The sequence below is a fragment of the Rattus norvegicus genome, chromosome 4, assembly GCF_036323735.1.
Source record: "Rattus norvegicus strain BN/NHsdMcwi chromosome 4, GRCr8, whole genome shotgun sequence".
Taxonomy (NCBI): domain Eukaryota; kingdom Metazoa; phylum Chordata; class Mammalia; order Rodentia; family Muridae; genus Rattus; species Rattus norvegicus.
In genome coordinates, this window is record NC_086022.1 from 64,908,602 (window position 1) to 64,930,439 (window position 21,838).

The following is a 21,838-nucleotide window of genomic DNA, read 5'->3' on the forward strand; positions in this document are numbered from 1 at the left end:
AAGCAAAAAGAACTGAGGGGGCAGTTTATAGAAAGAGCGCAAGGAGGAGTGTTGCCTGAATCATTGCCACCGTGGCCGGACAGTGGGAAAACTGTGAGCTGTGCCACCTCGTGTGCAAATGCATAGGACTGGGACAGAAGGAGCAGTGTAAGTACAGTGTTCACTCAGCGAGGACAGCCCCACGAGAACGGAGAGTTTCAGTCCCTTTGTGCCTGAGCAGTTCAAGCGTCTTGCAGTACTGAGAGTCACCCTAATTTCAGCAATGTCTTCGCCAACAGTAGAGCCTGCATTGTGAAACCCACTGTGTTGTTCTCATTGGTATTCCTAATGGATTGGTTCCAGGTCCAAGACGCTCAAGTCCCTTAGGTACAGTGGTGTGCATCTGCTTATAGCCGACACTTACCCTCCGGGGAAGGAAAAGCAGCAATTTTTAAAAACCATGACGACGGTTGTAAGACCTCACGCAGGAGATCCTGTGCGTGCTTACTGCTGCCGTGTTCTACGTTCCGTTCTGCTGTTGTGAGGGAGCATGCTGATCAGGAGCCACTTGAGGAGCAGAGAGTTTATTCTGCTCACAGGTTATAGTCTCTCCTCGAGGGAGGCCAGGACTCTGTGTAGTAACCTAGAGGCAGAAACTAAAGCAGAGGCCGAGGAGGAGTGCTGTTTGCTGGCTTGCTTGCTTCCCTTGGCTTGCCCAGCTACCTTACACAGCCTAGGTGCTCAGAGATAGCACAGCCTGCAGAGGGCTGGGCCCTTTCCCATCAACTAGCAATTAAGAAGCTACCTCACGGATATGCCTCGGGCCAATCTAATGGAGACCGTTCTCCAGTTGAGGTTCCCTCTTTCCAGATGTGTCACATTGACAACTGGAGGTAATTTCGATATGGATGCCTTAGTGGGATCTCAAAGGCAGCTTTAAGCAAAGCTGATAAGTGACTTAGAAGAATGAGGTGTAGCTGTACTCCGTATCCTCAGCTCCCTCTCAAATCATCTGGAAGGTGAGCCGGTGTAGGATGTGAAACTCAGATCCCACCGAGAGAAGGGCTAGAACCGAAGAGCACTTAAACTTAACCCGGTCTGCTCCATCCTTGAGACAGGCAGTCATGTTCTGCCTGAGTCTGGGTTAGGTAAGAAGCTGCTTGAGTGCAGCCAGGTCAGACAGGGATGGTTGAAAGTATGGCCCGTGGAGACCCAGGCAGCAGCTGCTGTGGGATGTGCCGTGGCTTTCCCTGAGAAAGACTCAGATCGCAGAGGGTGACCGGAAATTAATTCCAAGTACTCTTCCTTGGGCCAAAATCTACTCCCTAAATCACGTTACCTATGCTTGTCTTGTCCTCTGAGGTGGGGACTTATGGCTCTGTTTTGGTTCAGAAGTGTGATAAACCGTCAAAAGGAGAAGCACCCAGACTCGAAACATCTTAAAGCCAATTGCACAGAGAGGCCACTGCTTTGGAGCCGGCTGCACTGCTGGCATCATGTACGGGCTTGTGGAGCGTGCACTGCTGTGATTGGTCAAAATACTGGCTGTGCTAATTAGTAAGGCAGAGGTAGTCGTGTTCCTGGCTAAACCTGGTTGATCACATTCTGTGGAGTGTGCAAGCTTTGGCATACAAGGAGCTATACACTCAGACTTCTGGTAGGCCGGAGATTTGACTGAACAGTTAAAATGGTCAGAAGAAAACTATGCCTGGTATAAAACCTACATAGACAGTAGTAACAGAAGTGGTTACAACAGTGGAGTAACTGCAGAGGACTCCTCTTTCCTCAGACACATTTAGTCAGCAACCGATAGTGAGATCGGAAGCGTAGGACAGCAGCAAACAGGAGAGAGGTCGGCCTCTAGCCTCCCATTTTTCTGGTGGGAAAAATGACATGGTCCTCAGGAGGACAGAGGAGGCCTCGCTCTGCAGCAGTCATCAGAGACATTTATTGAGCACTTAGAGTTTAATACATTGTAAAGAACCCCAGGCACATCTTCCCCTCAAAGGGCCCGTGGACGTGTAGGAAACACTGGCAAGACACTCTGGTGTTCTCAGAAACAAACTAGCTATTAAGTGGAGAAGTGAGTGTAACATCCAGTCCACTGTGGTCTTAACCATAGTTCTGCTCTTCCTAATGAGGCAGGTATGAACCCTTTTTCCTCCCTCCACCACACTCACGAGGCAATTGAGTCTCTCATTGTGACAGTACATGGAGAAGCTGACTTCAGGATGGTTTGTTTGTTTTTTTCCATCTCTTTCCTTCGGTGGAATCGGGCCAGCCTCTTTTTGAAGGAGAATATTATTTCTTTACGGAATTTGGCGCCGAGGTAGAGGGACCACTGAAGAGAGATTTAAGACAGATAAGACTGGCAAAAGCACAGATTGCCTGCCACAGGAGGACCTCCTAAGCCTTAGGATCCGAGGTTACCTTTCTCTAGAGACCGGATAGAAATGCTTGAGGACAGGTAAGGCTCTCTCCCAGAAGAGAGGTCACAGGCCTCATGATCTGCACAGGCAGAGTGATCTGGCTGGCTCTGAGTCCTAGAAAGGTATGACTGGTAACGCAAAACCTAGTGAGGCCAGCCAGTTTCTGAGGCTTCCCCTCAGGGCACTAAGGCTTGCAGTGTTTCTGGTCTTCAAAAAGAGTTAGGGCTGGACACAGGAAGAGAGAGCAGCTGTAGTCTTTCTTGAGAGCTGGTGGTAAGGGAAGCAGGCAGGCTGGGAGGGAGACACAGCCAACACGCCTATGGCGGGTGGAGGAATCTGGTAGCAGGAAAATCCTCCATGTGAGTCTGGGGTGTGTGCACCTGGTGGTCTTCTTGGTCCATGGGTCAGCTCTGGTTGTGCTAGGTCACTGTCCGCTCCTGTTAGGTCTGATCAGTGATGTTGCCGACCTTAGCCCAGGCTGGGAAAGTGTCCAAGTGGAAGAGACTAACTCCCCAAGTATTGATGGCCACCATCACTATCACCAGGCCGATGACATTGACCCCTAGGCCAGCTTTCACCTGCAGGGCACAAGCCAGAAAACGCTGGTCATTCTGAGTCAACAGCAGCCAGACTGTCTCAAAGGGAGCCCTTCTTAGGCCTGGCCTTAGCCTTGTCCTCATGCCAGTTCTGAATCTTCTCCCAGCCCCCAGCCCCAGTGGCTGCCTGGACTGCTCTTTTCTACCTCATCCAGTTGTACCCAATGGGGAAGGACTGGAAAGACAAGGAGGTAATGGGGGGATGGGAAAGACTGATGTTTGCTTCTCACCGGCAGCACTCCTGTCATAAAGTAGAAGCCTAGAAGTTCTGTGAGCTACTTGGGAAACCAGCTCTGAGGAATGTTGTCATTCATACAACAAAATCTTGGGGGAACTATGCTAAACATAAGGAGATATCCTGAGCAGGCACGGAATGCTTTCTAGGTGCTCGTATACATTAAGAATGTAAGAGAAGCTGTATTGAGCCACTCCCCTACCCTCTCTAAGGAATAGCTAAGGGATATAGAGTACCTTGGGTTTACTTAGGGGAAGTAGCTGTCTCTGTTCATGGACCCCAGGAGAGCTACAAAGGGGAAATGGGAGGCAGGAGAGCTGAGGCAAAACTCCGTGTGAGCAGACTAAGGGTTATGCAGTAAGAGGAGGAGGAGAAAGGCCATGGACTCCCGCCCTGAAGTTGGCCCATTGATGAGCAGTTCTGATGGTGGAAAAGGTCTCCAAAACCTTCCTTGGTTCCAACTGCTGGCTTGTGTGGCTGCTGAGGAAAATAGCCTCACCTCAGCAAGGGGTGACTGGACCCTATTTCAGACCGTTGGGCCTCAGTGGTTCATATTAGTCTAATTTCTCCTAGACCTGTGGTCAGCTTTGAGGATTTGGTTGAGCCGTGATTATAACGGTGGAAAGTGGGTATGCCCAAAGCTAAGAGGCAGCCACAGAATGTCTCTGTGGAGCCATCTCCTGTGAGCCAGCTGGACCAGAGTCTGTAGTGCAGGCATGTTACTCTGTGTCCTTGCTTCAGGGCTTCCTTGCTTGGGTGAGAACTGAACAGAAGGATCCTGTTCTTACGAGATCCCTCCCCCGCAGCCTGGGTTCATAGTTTCTCATACTTCATTGTGTATGAATAAATCAGCACTTGTCCAGCGAGGGTTTGTGCAAGCTCATGGCTTCTGGAACCAGGCCACAGCCTGTGCCCTGGGTAGCTTTATCCCTGTGCCTGCTTTCTTCCTGAGGAGAGTTAGGGAGAGCCCATTGCTATTCCTGGAGCTTCCAGGCCAACCAAGAACCTTTTTACCAGAGTCATTCTTTCCACCCACCAGAGAGTGTGCCGAGAGCCCGCTATGAAATGAGACTCCAGGAAAAGGCCACACGGAGAACCATCCCTACCCTGATGGAATGGGGGCTGGCAGAGGGCACCCGTAGCTCACCATGTCTTTGATCTGGCAGTGCCCATAGCTGAAGACGATAGCATTGGGGGGATTGCCCACAGGCAGCATTACAGCAAAGGAGATAGACATGGTAACCGGGACCAGGGTGTACAGTGGATTGATGTGCAGTGTTTCGGACTGGAAGAGAGAATTAACAGTAACATTAACTTGGAGACTAGGTGGCCATTTCCTGTGCACGAATGTGTTGGCTTGGTGCTAGGCACCATGTTCTGGGGATAGTTAGCTCCCTGCCCTCTGGGGCATTGGTTTTTGGCAACCCACAGGGGCTGAACCCTGAGACAATTCCAAGGATGGGTATTTGAGTTATGAGGAGGAGGGGGGCACCGTAATGAAGTGGTTCTTGAAGTTTTAATTCTTTAGCTGAGAAATCCCTTCTTTAAAAAAAATAAAAATAAAAACCTCATGAATGAAGCGGCTCTAATTGAAGCAAGACTCCCTCACCCCAGGGGTACAGATCTGAGGGACTCACCCAGCCCTGGAAGATCGTTTAATTGCTCTCTTCGGGATTTGAACCCATGACTTTCAATATTGCTGCGTTTTAAGATAAGGTCTTGAAGGGCATGGTGGCCCATGTCTTTAATTCCTGTCCTCCTCCCAGTACTGGGAAGCAGAGGAAAGTGTATCGCTGGGTTCAAGCCCGAGCTGCTACACCTAGAGAATTCCAGGACAGCCAGGGCTACATGGAGAAACCCTGTCTTGAAAAATCAAAAAAAAAAAAAATCTTGAATGCTCAACAAGCAAGGTGACAGAGGAGGCAGATAGGGCCAGCTAAACTGAGAGCTGAGAGTAGCCATGTGAGCTGGCACTCCGAGGAGCCGGAAGGATTACTTCGTAGGAGATGGGTAAGGGCTTTCATGTCCTATGTTTCCAGGGGCAGCATCGCCTGCGTTACTACAATGGTGGCTTTGTCAACAGGCTAAGGTTGGGCTGTTGTTCCTCACTCATTTCTCTCATTACAGGCTGGCCTGAGGCCACAGAATCAGGCTGATGATTGGAGGTGGTGACTGTTGTATATCTGTTTTCCTGAGATGGCTTTATTGTATAGCCCAGGCTACCCACAAATAATGCAGCCCGGGCTACCCACAACTAGATTAATTATGTGTTCTTCTTTTGAAAAGTATTTCTAAACTCTTGACATAATTTTATTTTACTAATTGTTATTTGAGGATTGTCGCTGTCTAAACTACGGGCAGAAGACCAACCACTGGAAAGGGTGTGTGGTGTGAGAGTAATGGCTGTAGAAACCATTTCCTGGGCCAAGCTTGGGGCAATGCCTGGCCGTCTGCTTGTCTTATCCACTTACCAGGGTACATAGGATGGGCAGGAAGATGGTGATGGTGGCTGGATTGCTGACAAACTCTGTGACAATGGACACCAGGACGCATGCCAGCAGAGTGATAGCCCATGGTGGGAGGCTGCTCAGGGACAGCATCTGGTGCCCAATCCATGTTGAGAGGCCAGAGCTCTGCGGGAGGAGGCAGTACAGTGAGAAGGAAGGAGTCAAAGCAGGTTCCAGAGGGCGGTGGTGAGGGGTCAGGAGTGCTGGCTGTGAGGGCCACCAGGCCTCAGCTGCCTTCTCTGGCCTGACCGGAAGTCATGTTGAGTTTATGACTAGATCAGTTTTGTAGTGCGGAAATGTCTCAAGGTTGTACAACATTTTGTCTTTAGGTTTCCTGCTCATGGGGCATCAGAGCCACCCACCTTGGCTGCGAGATCCTTCTTAGGGCACCAGAAGTCTTCACCCTGCACTTTGAACTTGAGTGTGACTCTCACCCTTCTCCCAGCCCGACAGCCTCATGCTCTGCAGCCCTGTCCCTCTCCTAACGTAATTCAATGCCTCTCCCACAGCATCGAATTTCTGTGCTAATCCATCCTGGGTCACATAGGCACTTTTCACCTTTCTCTCCTCTGTGGCTGACATGTTTAGACTCTTCATAGAGTATCCTAGAGACTAAAAAGGCAATAAAGAGATGGGGAGCGTTCAGAAACTGAGGTAGGGCATTTCGCAGTTCATCAATGTTTTACCATGTGGTGGGGTGGCAGGCTCCCTTTGTTAAAGTCATCAAGACCTCACGGACTTTCAGGGACTCTACCACATCATGGCAAGCTCAGAGACAGGTGATGACCAGAGAGGCCTTCAGCATTCTCTGCTCTGGCCTCGGCATGTGGAGAACTCTGGGAGAGGCACACACAGTCCATGGAGACAGTGTTGGTTAATAATTGGTATAGCCTCCAGCAACTGTCACTGTTCCTTCTTATAACTCATGATTACACCATGAGACTGGCACAGAGGCAGGCCAGGAAGGGCCATCGGGGGAGTTAGAAATGGTGCATTTTAGGAAAGAGTGGAGAATTACTTATGTTATCCAAATGTACTTATCACTAGAGTCAAATCCCCTACACTAAAATTTAAAATAAATGATAAACTGTGGTGTCAAGTTAGACAAAGCATAACAAATGAAGACTTACTTTACTTTTAAAAATATTTGGTGTGATGGGATTTTCCTTACCAGTGCCAAAACTCTGAAGTAGCCTCCGACTCAGTAGAAATGATACAGATTTCACCTGACTTGCTCTAGTATTAAAATTGGCTGAGTCAGGGCTATAGAGATGGCTCAGCCGTCAAGAGCACTGGATGCTCTTCCAGAGGTCCTGAGTTCAAATCCCAGCAACGACATGGTGGCTCACAACCATTGGTAATGGGATTAGATGCCCTCTTCTGGTATGTCTGAAGATAGCTACAGTATAGTATACGTATATATATATACACAGTATATATATTACATATATATGTAATAAATAAATAGATATTTTAAAAAGAAGAAAAATACTAGCTGAGGCAGAACTGAATTATGGTGTCAAAAATAAAAAATAAAAAGAAGTTCCTGGTTGCTGCCGCTGCAGAGAGCCCCTGGGCAGCACCCCACGAGCGAACTTGAGCCTCGGGACCACAGGTAAGACCAAATTTTCTGCTGCAAGAAAGCTGCCTGGTGAGCTTGGGACACACGGAAGCAGAATTTCTCTAGAACCGGGCACGTTCTGTGTTTACCGGAAGTCCCACACCCGCGGATCCCGGCCCGCAGCAGCTCTCTGCTCCCAGACCCGGTGAGAGAGAGACCCAACCGCCTGGTCAGGTGGGCACTCCTGAGGCTGCAGAGCGGAAGAGACCACCAACACTGCTCACCCCTGCCCACATCCCTGGCCCAAGAGGAAACTGTATAAGGCCTCTGGGCTCCCGTGGGGGAGGGCCCAGGAGCGGCAGGACCCCTGCCACAGACACCGCCGGACCCTGAAGGAAACAGACCGGATAAACAGTTCTCTGCACCCAAATCCCGTGGGAGGGAGAGCTAAACCTTCAGAGAGGCAGACAGGCCTGGGAAACCAGAAGAGACTGCTCCCTGCACACACATCTCGGACGCCAGAGGAAAAAGCCAAAGACCATCTGGAACCCTGGTGCACTGAAGCTCCCGGAAGGGGCGGAACAGGTCTTCCTGGTTGCTGCCGCTGCAGAGAGCCCCTGGACAGCACCCCACGAGCAAACCTGAGCCTCGGGACCACAGGTAAGACCAAATTTTCTGCTGCAAGAAAGCTGCCTGGTGAACTCAAGACACAGGCCCACAGGAACAGCTGAAGACCTGTAGAGAGGAAAAACTACACGCCCGAAAGCAGAACACTCTGTCCCCATAACTGACTGAAAGAGAGGAAAACAGGTCTACAGCACTCCTGACACACAGGCTTATAGGACAGTCTAGCCACTGTCAGAAATAGCAGAACAAAGTAACACTAGAGATAATCTGATGGCGAGAGGCAAGCGCAGGAACCCAAGCAACAGAAACCAAGACTACATGCCATCATCGGAGCCCAATTCTCCCACCAAAACAAACATGGAATATCCAAACACACCAGAAAAGCAAGATCTAGTTTCAAAATCATATTTGATCATGATGCTGGAGGACTTCAGGAAAGACCTGAACACACTTAGGGAAGCACAGGAAAACATTAATAAACAAGTAAAAGCCTACAGAGAGGAATCGCAAAAATCCCTGAAAGAATTCCAGGAAAACACAATCAAACAGTTGAAGGAATTAAAAATGGAAATAGAAGCAATCAAGAAAGAACACATGGAAACAACCCTGGATATAGAAAACCAAAAGAAGAGACAAGGAGCTGTAGATACAAGCTTCACCAACAGAATACAAGAGATGGAAGAGAGAATCTCAGGAGCAGAAGATTCCATAGAAATCATTGACTCAACTGTCAAAGATAATGTAAAGCGGAAAAAGCTACTGGTCCAAAACATACAGGAAATCCAGGACTCAATGAGAAGATCAAACCTAAGGATAATAGGTATAGAAGAGAGTGAAGACTCCCAGCTCAAAGGACCAGTAAATATCTTCAACAAAATCATAGAAGAAAACTTCCCTAACCTAAAAAAAGAGATACCCATAGACATACAGGAAGCCTACAGAACTCCAAATAGATTGGACCAGAAAAGAAACACCTCCCGTCACATAATTGTCAAAACACCAAACGCACAAAATAAAGAAAGAATATTAAAAGCAGTAAGGGAAAAAGGTCAAGTAACATATAAAGGGAGACCTATCAGAATCACACCAGACTTCTCGCCAGAAACTATGAAGGCCAGAAGATCCTGGACTGATGTTATACAGACCCTAAGAGAACACAAATGCCAGCCCAGATTACTGTATCCAGCAAAACTCTCAATTAACATTGATGGAGAAACCAAGATATTCCATGACAAAACCAAATTTACACAATATCTTTCTACAAATCCAGCACTACAAAGGATAATAAATGGTAAAGCCCAACATAAGGAGGCAAGCTATACCCTAGAAGAAGCAAGAAACTAATCGTCTTGGCAACAAAACAAAGAGAATGAAAGCACACAAACATAACCTCACATCAAATATGAATATAACGGGAAGCAATAATCACTATTCCTTAATATCTCTCAATATCAATGGCCTCAACTCCCCAATAAAAAGACATAGATTAACAAACTGGATACGCAACGAGGACCCTGCATTCTGCTGCCTACAGGAAACACACCTCAGAGACAAAGACAGACACTACCTCAGAGTGAAAGGCTGGAAAACAACTTTCCAAGCAAATGGTCAGAAGAAGCAAGCTGGAGTAGCCATTCTAATATCAAATAAAATCAATTTCCAACTAAAAGTCATCAAAAAAGATAAGGAAGGACACTTCATATTCATCAAAGGAAAAATCAACCAAGATGAACTCTCAATCCTAAATATCTATGCCCCAAATACAAGGGCACCTACATATGTAAAAGAAACCTTACTAAAGCTCAAAACACACATTGCACCTCACACAATAATAGTGGGAGATTTCAACACCCCACTCTCATCAATGGACAGATCATGGAAACAGAAATTAAACAGTGATGTAGACAGACTAAGAGAAGTCATGAGCCAAATGGACTTAACAGATATTTATAGAACATTCTATCCTAAAGCAAAAGGATATACCTTCTTCTCAGCTCCTCATGGTACTTTCTCCAAAATTGACCATATAATTGGTCAAAAAACGGGCCTCAACAGGTACAGAAAGATAGAAATAATCCCATGCGTGCTATCGGACCACCACGGCCTAAAACTGGTCTTCAATAACAATAAGGGAAGAATGCCCACATATACGTGGAAATTGAACAATGCTCTACTCAATGATAACCTGGTCAAGGAAGAAATAAAGAAAGAAATTAAAAACTTTTTAGAATTTAATGAAAATGAAGATACAACATACTCAAACTTATGGGACACAATGAAAGCTGTGCTAAGAGGAAAACTCATAGCGCTGAGTGCCTGCAGAAAGAAACAGGAAAGAGCATATGTCAGCAGCTTGACAGCACACCTAAAAGCTCTAGAACAAAAAGAAGCAAATACACCCAGGAGGAGTAGAAGGCAGGAAATAATCAAACTCAGAGCTGAAATCAACCAAGTAGAAACAAAAAGGACCATAGAAAGAATCAACAGAACCAAAAGTTGGTTCTTTGAGAAAATCAACAAGATAGATAAACCCTTAGCCAGACTAACGAGAGGACACAGAGAGTGTGTCCAAATTAACAAAATCAGAAATGAAAAGGGAGACATAACTACAGATTCGGAGGAAAGTCAAAAAATCATCAGATCTTACTATAAAAACCTATATTCAACAAAATTTGAAAATCTTCAGGAAATGGACAATTTCCTAGACAGATACCAGGTATCGAAGTTAAATCAGGAACAGATAAACCAGTTAAACAACCCCATAACTCCTAAGGAAATAGAAGCAGTCATTAAAGGTCTCCCAACCAAAAAGAGCCCAGGTCCAGACGGGTTTAGTGCAGAATTCTATCAAACCTTCATAGAAGACCTCATACCAATATTATCCAAACTATTCCACAAAATTGAAACAGATGGAGCCCTACCGAATTCCTTCTATGAAGCCACAATTACTCTTATACCTAAACCACACAAAGACACAACAAAGAAAGAGAACTTCAGACCAATTTCCCTTATGAATATCGACGCAAAAATACTCAATAAAATTCTGGCAAACCGAATTCAAGAGCACATCAAAACAATCATCCACCATGATCAAGTAGGCTTCATCCCAGGCATGCAGGGATGGTTTAATATACGGAAAACCATCAACGTGATCCATTATATAAACAAACTGAAAGAACAGAACCACATGATCATTTCATTAGATGCTGAGAAAGCATTTGACAAAATTCAACACCCCTTCATGATAAAAGTCCTGGAAAGAATAGGAATTCAAGGCCCATACCTAAACATAGTAAAAGCCATATACAGCAAACCAGTTGCTAACATTAAACTAAATGGAGAGAAACTTGAAGCAATCCCACTAAAATCAGGGACTAGACAAGGCTGCCCACTCTCTCCCTACTTATTCAATATAGTTCTTGAAGTTCTAGCCAGAGCAATCAGGCAACAAAAGGAGATCAAAGGGATACAGATCGGAAAAGAAGAGGTCAAAATATCACTATTTGCAGATGACATGATAGTATATTTAAGTGATCCCAAAAGTTCCACCAGAGAACTACTAAAGCTGATAAACAACTTCAGCAAAGTGGCTGGGTATAAAATTAACTCAAATAAATCAGTTGCCTTCCTCTATACAAAAGAGAAACAAGCCGAGAAAGAAATTAGGGAAACGACACCCTTCATAATAGACCCAAATAATATAAAGTACCTCGGTGTGACTTTAACCAAGCAAGTAAAAGATCTGTACAATAAGAACTTCAAGACACTGAGGAAAGAAATTGAAGAAGACCTCAGAAGATGGAAAGATCTCCCATGCTCATGGATTGGCAGGATTAATATGGTAAAAATGGCCATTTTACCAAAAGCAATCTACAGATTCAATGCAATCCCCATCAAAATACCAATCCAATTCTTCAAAGAGTTAGACAGAACAATTTGCAAATTCATCTGGAATAACAAAAAACCCAGGATAGCTAAAGCTATCCTCAACAATAAAAGGACTTCAGGGGGAATCACTATCCCTGAACTCAAGCAGTATTACAGAGCAATAGTGATAAAAACTGCATGGTATTGGTACAGAGACAGACAGATAGACCAATGGAATAGAATTGAAGACCCAGAAATGAACCCACACACCTATGGTCACTTGATTTTTGACAAAGGAGCCAAAACCATCCAATGGAAAAAAGATAGTATTTTCAGCAAATGGTGCTGGTTCAACTGGAGGGCAACATGTAGAAGAATGCAGATCGATCCATCCTTATCACCCTGTACAAAGCTTAAGTCCAAGTGGATCAAGGACCTCCACATCAAACCAGACACACTCAAACTAATAGAAGAAAAACTAGGGAAGCATCTGGAACACATGGGCACTGGAAAAAATTTCCTGAACAAAACACCAATGGCTTATGCTCTAAGATCAAGAATCGACAAATGGGATCTCATAAAACTGCAAAGCTTCTGTAAGGCAAAGGACACTGTGGTTAGGACAAAACGGCAACCAACAGATTGGGAAAAGATCTTTACCAATCCTACAACAGATAGAGGCCTTATTTCCAAAATATACAAAGAACTCAAGAAGTTAGACCGCAGGGAAACAAATAACCCTATTAAAAAATGGGGTTCAGAGCTAAACAAAGAATTCACAGCTGAGGAATGCCGAATGGCTGAGAAACACCTAAAGAAATGTTCAACATCTTTAGTCATAAGGGAAATGCAAATCAAAACAACCCTGAGATTTCACCTCACACCAGTGCGATTGGCTAAGATCAAAAACTCAGGTGACAGCAGATGCTGGCGAGGATGTGGAGAAAGAGGAACACTCCTCCATTGTTGGTGGGATTGCAGACTGGTAAAACCATTCTGGAAATCAGTCTGGAGGTTCCTCAGAAAATTGGACATTGAACTGCCTGATGATCCAGCTATACCTCTCTTGGGCATATACCCAAAAGATGCCTCAACATATAAAAGAGACACGTGCTCCACTATGTTCATCGCAGCCTTATTTATAATAGCCAGAAGCTGGAAAGAACCCAGATGCCCTTCAACAGAGGAATGGATACAGAAAATGTGGTACATCTACACAATGGAATATTACTCAGCTATCAAAAACAACGAGTTTATGAAATTCGTAGGCAAATGGTTGGAACTGGAAAATATCATCCTGAGTGAGCTAACCCAATCACAGAAAGACATACATGGTATGCACTCATTGATAAGTGGCTATTAGCCCAAATGCTTGAATTACCCTAGATCCCTAGAACAAACGAAACTCAAGACGGATGATCAAAATGTGAATGCTTCACTCCTTCTTTAAATGAGGAAAAAGAATACCCTTGGCAGGGAAGGGAGAGGCAAAGATTAAAACAGAGACTGAAGGAACACCCATTCAGAGCCTGCCCTACATGTGGCCCATACATATACAGCCACCCAATTAGAGAAGATGGACGAAGCAAAGAAGTGCAGACCGACAGGAGCCGGATGTAGATCGCTCCTGAGAGACACAGCCAGAATACAGCAAATATAGAGGCGAATGCCAGCAGCAAACCACTGAACTGAGAATAGGTCCCCTATTGAAGGAATCAGAGAAAGAACTGGAAGAGCTTGAAGGGGCTCGAGACCCCAAAAGTACAACAATGCCAAGCAACCAGAGCTTCCAGGGACTAAGCCACTACCTAAAGACTATACATGGACTGACCCTGGACTCTGACCCCATAGGTAGCAATGAATATCCTAGTAAGAGCACCAGTGGAAGGGGAAGCCCTGGGTCCTGCTAAGACTGAACCCACAGTGAACTAGTCTATGGGGGGAGGGCGGCAATGGGGGGAGGGTTGGGAGGGGAACACCCATAAGGAAGGGGAGGGGGGAGGGGGATGTTTGCCCGGAAACTGGGAAAGGGAATAACACTCGAAATGTATATAAGAAATACTCAAGTTAATAAAAAAAAAAAATAAAAAGAAATAAAGAAAAAAAGAAAAGAAAGAAAAAAAAGAAAAGAAAAGGAAGAAAGAAGTAGGTCTTGCCAGGGTAGACTCAGGCCAAACTTATAATTGAAATTCAACAGAAATCAATATAAAACTCTGAACACAGAATTAGAAATGTCGTCAGCACAGATACAGGGGATGCTGAAGGGACAGAGCTTTAATAGTGGCCACCGAGGCAAAGAATAAGTCACAAGTAATTGTGGTTTCAATGTTAGTGTTGACATGCGTGCCAGGGAAACCTCATACAAACTCCCATGAAGCCGCAGGTGGATGCTGACGTCAGAGACAGAGGAGGGTGACCTAATATAACTAATCCAGTGGACTGCCTACCCCTGGACCATATTTAAATACAGTCGAGGAAAGCTGTAGGAGGTCCTGGGTGAAGCCAGGAGGTGTAACCTGTGAGAGTGGCTAAAAGAGCTCGGGATAGCATCTACTTCCTGCTTTAATAATTATTACCTAGAATTTCCAAAAACAGAGCCAGAACCAACACACAGACAGAGACTAATCAGAACTTGGCTGGCAGTGAGTAACTTCTTTGTGTGGGGAGCACCCTGTCAGTGGAGGTGTGCAAGGATAAATGTCCTAGAGGGAACAGTCGGTGGGGAGGAGACGGGCCTCAGGGTCCCCAAGGTTCCTTCCCCATGTAGATGTCTGGTTGGCTACAGATGGTGACAGGAATGCACAATCAAAAGTGTACCAGGTACCAGATTGGCGCCAGGGAGAAGTCCCAACTGCTAAGAGCATTTGTTCTAGAAGAGGACCTGGGTCCAGTTCCCAACACCCTGACTCCAATTTCAGGGGATCCAATGCCTTCTGAACTCTGCAGGCATCAGGCACACATATATACACGCAGGCAAAGCACTCATACACATACATTTTGAAGTTTAAACTACACCAAGTCTGCGTCAGTTTAGCGCATGTAAACAGAATGGAGGGAGGAGCTTCCTGAACCTCGGTCTGATTCCTTCACCAGATTCTTCACAGAGGGCCGATGGCAGAGGCATCTCTGTTGTCTCCCACAAGCCTCACTGAAAAGATTCTGGGCTGAGCGATCCCATCCAGTGAGGCAAGCAGCTCCCTTCAGCTGAGAGTCTCTGAGAGGCTCGTCTAGGCGTGTAGACAGACTGAGAGATAACCCACTGAGCTGCCATTTAGGGTTCAATGAGCCCTTACGACCCACCCTCTGTCAGAACTGTGAGACGCCAGCAAGGAAACACCTATAAGTTCCAAAATTCCTTCTGCCTGTGACAGTGTGGGCCCTGCAAAGGAGGTTTCAGCACCCATGTGCTGTGACCTGTGACACCTACTGAGATGGCCAGGGAGGAAAAAGAGCATCCGTCCTGCTGTGTTGCCTATTAGGCTCTCCCTTGGTAACTTCTAGTCTTCCCTTCAGGGTTGCGATGGACTCCTTTAGGAAGCTCCTGGACCAATAATTGACCAAGAAGAGAACCGAATTGTTACCTTGCTGCCCGAAGCCAGGGCATAGCCTCCTCCCACTAGGATGACAATCTCCCAGGGCATAGTTTTCTGGAAGTCCTTCCACGTGATGATGGGCTCTATCCCCCGGGAGGCTTCCTGGCCTGCTCCTGCATCCCAGGTGGAGAGAAATGGAGTCAGAGAAGCCCCTAGAGCAGTGGTTCTCAACCTTCCTAACGCTGTGACCCCTTCCTTGAAGCAGTTCCTCATATTGTGTGACCCCCCAACCATAAAATTATATTTGTTGTCACTTCATAACTGTAACTTTGCTACTGTTATGAATCGTAATGCAAATATCTGGTATGCAGATGGTCTTAGGCAAGCCCTGTGAAAGGGTCTTTTGACCCCCTAAAGGGTGGAGACAATTTGATCCCCGCAGGGGTTGAGACCCAACAGGTTGAGCACCACTGTGCCTAGAGGCATGATTCATTCGTAAGGAAGGGTTTAGCTATCAGGTAAATCACAGGGCTTGGGAACTAGCTCTACTGTTTGGGTTGGAGTCTGAAGGGCCTTGGGAAGTGTCTTTTGAAAATTCTGACTCGGTATAAAGCCACTTTGCCCAACTTTGTCCTTGACAGTAGCTCCTTTGTCATCAGCCCTCCATGAAGGAAAGGATCCTGTGAATGAATCAGACTGAGGTTCAGGATGCTCCCCCCTCCATCTCGTTCACAAGCACTGAACGTTCACTGTCTCACCGTCACTCTTCTTCCCAAAGCAGGGCTTCTTCGCTGGGATGAGGAAGAGCAGGAAACCAAGGAACACAGAGACGGTGGCGTCCGTGCGGTAGCCTTTCCTAGGACAACAGGGAGGGAGTTGGGAATCCTCGAGAGCTGCGTGGTCTCAGGACAGGCTGTGGGGACACAGCACCTCTTCACAGGACCCAGCCTAGCAGTGACAACAACCTGACTTTTGCCAGTTGTTGGGCTATACTGTGGCGGACTCGTGGGCAGGATTACTGTCTAGAGACAGCTTCCCTAAGGGAGTTTTAGTGTGAATTGACAGACAGGTAGTCTTTGAGTCCTGGGAGAGACTGGAGTTGTTTAGATAAAAGCAGAACATGGGTTTCTCTCCTGTGAGGACCACACCTCAACGTTGGTGCTGCGATTGGTGAGCTGGGAATCTATGTGTTCCTCCCCTGGTGGCTTCTTCCTCCGCAGGCCTCAGACCCCGAGGCCACAGATTCATTCTAGCTAGTACTTGATTATCCTCTTCATGGTCTTAGCATCCTAGGAATTAGGTGAGGCTCCAAGAACTTAAGACGACTAAGGTCACACAGCTGGTAAATGACAGCCCCTCATTCCAACCCCAGACAGGGACTTCCAACACTGTGCTTTCTCCTGGCCCTATCTATACTGCTATTTCCCTAGAAAGAGAGGATTTATCAGGGACAAAAATGCCTCCTGGGTTTGTGTAACCCATAGTCAGCACAGAGGACTGAGTGAGGATGGGCTTCCAGAGGAGACAGCATCACTTACTTTTCAAAGAAAGAATCCCAGCCAGGGACAAAGCCGGGCTCCCGGGTAAACCACAGCACTGTCATCAGGATGAAGAAAAATGCGGTCACCATTTCAGGGTAGCTGTCAAAGGTAGCAGAAAGACCCACTCAGGAACGGGGAACTCACAGCCTTTTCATGCGGCTTCTGGAAGCCCCTAGTCAGAGCACCAACGACATAAAACACAGTCGCTCGCTTTAAGCACTAGAATGGCTGGCAGCGAATTAGGAAAGAACTCACAGGATGTTAGGGACAACGGAACCCTGGAGAAATGTAGGTGGGGTGGAGAAATCACAGCAGCAGCATGCATAGAAAACTTAATCTTAGCCTCTCCAGAGAGTGCCAGACAGTGAGCGCCTTAAAATCTGCTCTTGGGAGCACTGACTGCTACCAACCAGTGTTGTGAACAATTTACCATATATCTCAGTTTTGGTTTTTCCCATCACCTGAGACAATGACTGGCCAAGTTATCACCTACTAAAAATGGGAATGGCCGTGTTGTTGCTTATCTAATGAGAGTCCATGACAGTGAATACGTTTTGGTATAACTGTTAAATTGAGATCCAACCAGTAATAGTCATATTGCTGCAGCGGAATGAATGACACGGGGGGCATAGTCAGAGCAGAAAGTTAAGTGAAAATAGACAGATTTACAACTCTATTTGGTAAGAACCTTATAAAAATGTGTGCATTACACACACACACACACACATACATAGACACACACACAGACACAGGCACACATACACACATAGACACACACAGACACAGGCACACATACACATAAACACACACATACACACATAGACACACACATAGACACAGGCACACATACACATAAACATGCACACACACAGATACACACACACACACAGACACACACACAGACACAGGCACACAGACACATAGACACACACAGACACACACACATACGCACATAGACACACACACACAGACACAGGCACACAGACACACACATACACACACACACACACCATACATGCACAACACATACATTCAAGGGAAGGAGTATATAATGGTAACAATTAACAGCAGGATATAATTTTATACTTTTTTCTTATACTTTCCTATATTTTATAAATGCCATGCCATGAACATTTATGTATTATGAATTAACACTTTAAGAAATATAATTTCTATCTCATTTTTTGTTTTTACTTAAAGTTCTGTACAGGGAGCACTCTGAGAGAGCATTAGACAGAAGGCTGCACTGGGGAGCTGTGGGACAACCCAGTCTGAGGTTGTCAGTAATGTCTGATTTTCATGTCTTTAAGTCTGTGTTTGATGTTGTCTTATGCTTTAAATACAGCACCAAGGCCCCCTGCTCCCTGGGAGTGATAGCTAGATCTGTGACTCATTTGGGAAATGCAGGAGCCCTGGCTTTGTAAGGAGTGGCTGTGTTTTCTTTCTGTCGACTTTTCTCCAGCTGCTCCAGTAGATGCTCCAACCATACATACCCTGGACTCTGGAGATAGGAAGAGGGGGGCCACTGGAATCTGGGCCAGCATGGCTCTGACTAAATGGCACCTTCTGAATGCTTAGATTCAAGAGTTCTGGAAGATTCTGTCAATGTGGGGGACCCTAGGAACAAGGCTGCTGGTTCCCTTCACTGTTGCGCTGCGTCAGGGAAAGGGGAACAGTGCAGCTCTTACCTAATGTCTCCCAGTTTTTCATATTCCTCCCGGATCCTCCTCTCTGACAGCTCCTCCCTCCTGGTCTTCTTCTTCTTGCTCAGAGAGCAGGTCTCTTTAAAGCTAAGAAGGGAGAGCAAGCACAAAAGTAAAAAGCGTTTGTGCTTCTGAGGTCACATACATACTCCTCTCTTGCTGTGATCACTTTGTCCTCCTGCACACTGCCCCTCCTCCTTCTATCTGCCTAGTTACCCAGCCCCTCTTAAGACCTTCCCCTGGCCTTTGGTTATATTCACTGGGACATGGCTTGGGTGTATCAGCATGCAATTATGTGTTACAGATGTGCAACTGGGTATTTATGTCTAGTTGCTTCCACACAACTGTCTTGTATATGAGTGGAGTCAGAGTGTTGAAGGATGTGTTTGTGTGTGCATGCGTGTGTGTGTGCGTGTGTGTGTGTGTGTGCTTGTGCAAATGCATGTGTACATTTGTAGAGAAAAGGCTTGCCTGGGGTAAAAGCAGGTGCTGGTTTTATAATGCAACATTGGCCTGTATGTGTAGCCATCATTGGTTTGGCAATAATCTGAGTAGAAAGGAAACATCCCTTGGCCAACAGAGTGATGGGTTCCCTAGGCGGCTTATGTGTTTTCCCCTTTGGCATTTGAGGTGGATCAAATTTAGAGTGGACTGATGTTTATTAAGAAAAGGCTTACTCAGCAGTTTAATATTGGAAATAATATCGCAAGGGTCATATCCAACTTATCATTTTGGGAGTATGAGTACATTCCATACAGTCTGCCAAGCAGAAACCACCACTGCCTGAGGATTAAACCTAGGGCAGCTTCACTTAGAATCACGTTTCTAAAGGCAGTTTGGGTTACTCTGCATGATTTGAGGGCGATGAAGCTACACCAGACGCCCTCCAGGCTCTCTATAAATCAGACAGGTCTGCTAGCCAAGCGGTTAGAATTAAGAACATATCTCATTGTGCAGAGAGAGAAGTTCATGAAATATTCAAGTCTCCAGAAGAGGCCATGTCCCCAGTTGTGTCCCCTGCACTCCCAAAGCACAGACCATTCGTTGGTTCTGGGCATGCCCACTTTGAGCAGAGCCTTCCCGCCTGAACCATCGCCTTTGGGAGAACCCTGGTACTCACTTGCAGCCCAGGAAGAGCCAATGCATCCAGAACCAGCTGACCACCAGCATGATGAGAGAGATGGGGAAGCTGAAGAGGAACCAGGTCCCGAAGTTCACCACCTCTGCCGCCGGATACTGGCTGCAGGGTAAAGAGCAGGTGAGGGGCAAGGAGCAGATGATGTTTCCACATGGTATTTGGGGGAAGGGGATAGCAAAGAACGCCTTCAGAAGGCATGCAGCAGGGCCGAGTTCAGAGGAAACTACATTATTTAGAACCATGCAGACTCAACTGTACAGATGCACCTCTGCTCTCCTTCCCTTCCTCCTCTTCCTTTCCTTCCTCCTCCTCCTCCCTGGCACTCCCTCCAAAGGCCACAAAAAGCTCTCATTCTAAATCCCCCTCCTGCCACCCGCCACCATTCCATTGTGCTTTCCAGTTTCCATCCAGTACAAGTTTTCAAAACCATAGCTCTGACCTCCTCACCCCTTCCTTCGTATTCCTCGAACGCGTTCCTGGCCTTTCTTTCGGGTGCCGTCCAAGCTCTCTGTGGATCTTGCCAGCCCTCTGTCATCAGTTCCTCTCCCTCTCTGGTCCCCTTTGCCCTGCCATTTCTTTTCTTTTCTTTTTTTTTTTTTCTATTCCTTTTTTTGGAGCTGGGGACCGAACCCAGGGCCTTGCGCTTGCTAGGCAAGCGCTCTACCACTGAGCCAAATCCCCAACCCCCTGCCATTTCTTTTACGTGCCCTATTCTCATGCCTCAGACCCCTCTCACTCCAGTAGGTTCTTTGAAAAGCTTATCTAGTTTACCCCGCCAGACCATCCAGGCGGCCCCGTCGGTGCCTTCTCTTTGGGGTGGAGTCTCTGTGGACAGAGGAGCTCCCTGAGCAGACTAGCATGCTTGGCTTACTTGTTCAACTAGAGCCGCTCCGCTCTGGCTCCCGCCTTGTTCCTAGCACCCGGTCCTGTTCTGTCCCAGCCACCAATACAGGGTGCTCACCTGGTGCTTGGTGACAGAGTGAATCACTTACTTGTTGAAATGCTCTAAGAAAATGAGGCTGGTGGAGGTGCCTATGATGGTGGTCAGGCCGCCAATGGTGGCAGCGTAAGATATGCTCAGAGAGAGGCACTTGCAGACCATTTGGTCATGGTGGGATCTGTACTTCTTCTTGTTCAGTTCTTGGTTCTTGGAGCTGGGGGTCGGGACTCCCGGTTTTTCCTACCAAAGGAGAATCAGGGGATCCCACAGTCAGCGTGGGCTGTCCTGCACTGGAGCCAGAGGGGCAGGACACACGCTGGCTCAGTGGACAGACATTGAGCTTTAGCATCAGATGGATAAATCACCACATAGCTGTGCAGGGCGAAGGAATAATGTATGCAAGACACTTGGATGGCTTCCTGGCCTTCTTTGGGAATGGTGTGTCACTGGGCTGTAAGCCATTTGGCTTCCAAGTTAAGAGCACTGACTGCTTCCCAGAGGACCTGGGTTCAGGTCACAGCACACATCTTACGTGGCTCACAAGCACCAGAACTCCAGTTTCAGGGGAGCTGATGCCCTCTTCTGGCCCCTATGGGCGATGAACCTGCAACATTCTGGCCCAAACATGTACATGTAGACACTCACACATACACATACAAATAAATACATTGTTTAGACATGATAAGCTATTTTGAGTTTTTATAAACTGTTATGAGTATTTTTTTTTAATTTCTTCTTTGGAGATGGGTCTGCAGGAACCCCAGGTAGCTTCCCACTAACTATATAGTGGCTAACCTCAGACAAGTGATCCCCTCCCTCCTGGCTCCTTAGGATTTTCAGTGTTATTGATGTTATTAATATGAACAGCATTGCTTGTTTTCACATGAGCTCTAGCAGCCCCCCACTTTGCTTTTAAGTCAACAGAAGATGCTTATTATTTTGAATTTTTAAATTTTTATCATTCACTTAATGTGTTGGTTCATTTATTTAATATGTGTGTGTGTGTGTGTGTGTGTGTGTGTGTGTGTGTGTGTGTGTGTGTGTGTGTGTGCCATGTGCATTGGTCCCCCGGGGAGGCCAGGGGAGGATGCTCGATCCCCTAGAGTTGTAATACTGAGTTGTGAAGCACCTTGTGGGTGTTGGGAATTGAACCCAAGACCTCTGCGAGAGCAGCAAGTGTTC

At 46.5% G+C, this 21,838-nt stretch overlaps 1 protein-coding gene across 3 annotated transcripts in view; it reads right to left on the reverse strand.

Moving 5' to 3' along the window:
- Positions 1 to 1,903: 1,903 nt before the first annotated feature.
- The window catches only part of Slc13a4 (solute carrier family 13 member 4), a 45,482-nt gene continuing 25,547 nt past the window's right edge, over positions 1,904 to 21,838 (reverse strand). For 2 of the 3 annotated variants that reach the window (XM_039108261.2, XM_039108262.2), the window contains 9 exons: positions 20,709 to 20,896; positions 19,699 to 19,818; positions 18,564 to 18,665; positions 16,873 to 16,974; positions 16,093 to 16,190; positions 15,383 to 15,507; positions 5,711 to 5,872; positions 4,387 to 4,524; positions 1,904 to 2,986 (listed from right to left, as the gene is read on the reverse strand). In XM_039108261.2, coding sequence (XP_038964189.1) covers positions 2,849 to 2,986; positions 4,387 to 4,524; positions 5,711 to 5,872; positions 15,383 to 15,507; positions 16,093 to 16,190; positions 16,873 to 16,974; positions 18,564 to 18,665; positions 19,699 to 19,818; positions 20,709 to 20,896 — 1,173 coding nt within the window. In that variant the 3' untranslated portion in view covers positions 1,904 to 2,848. The remainder of the gene's footprint in view (positions 2,987 to 4,386; positions 4,525 to 5,710; positions 5,873 to 15,382; positions 15,508 to 16,092; positions 16,191 to 16,872; positions 16,975 to 18,563; positions 18,666 to 19,698; positions 19,819 to 20,708; positions 20,897 to 21,838) is intronic. The other variant, NM_001412878.1, reaches the window with a different exon arrangement.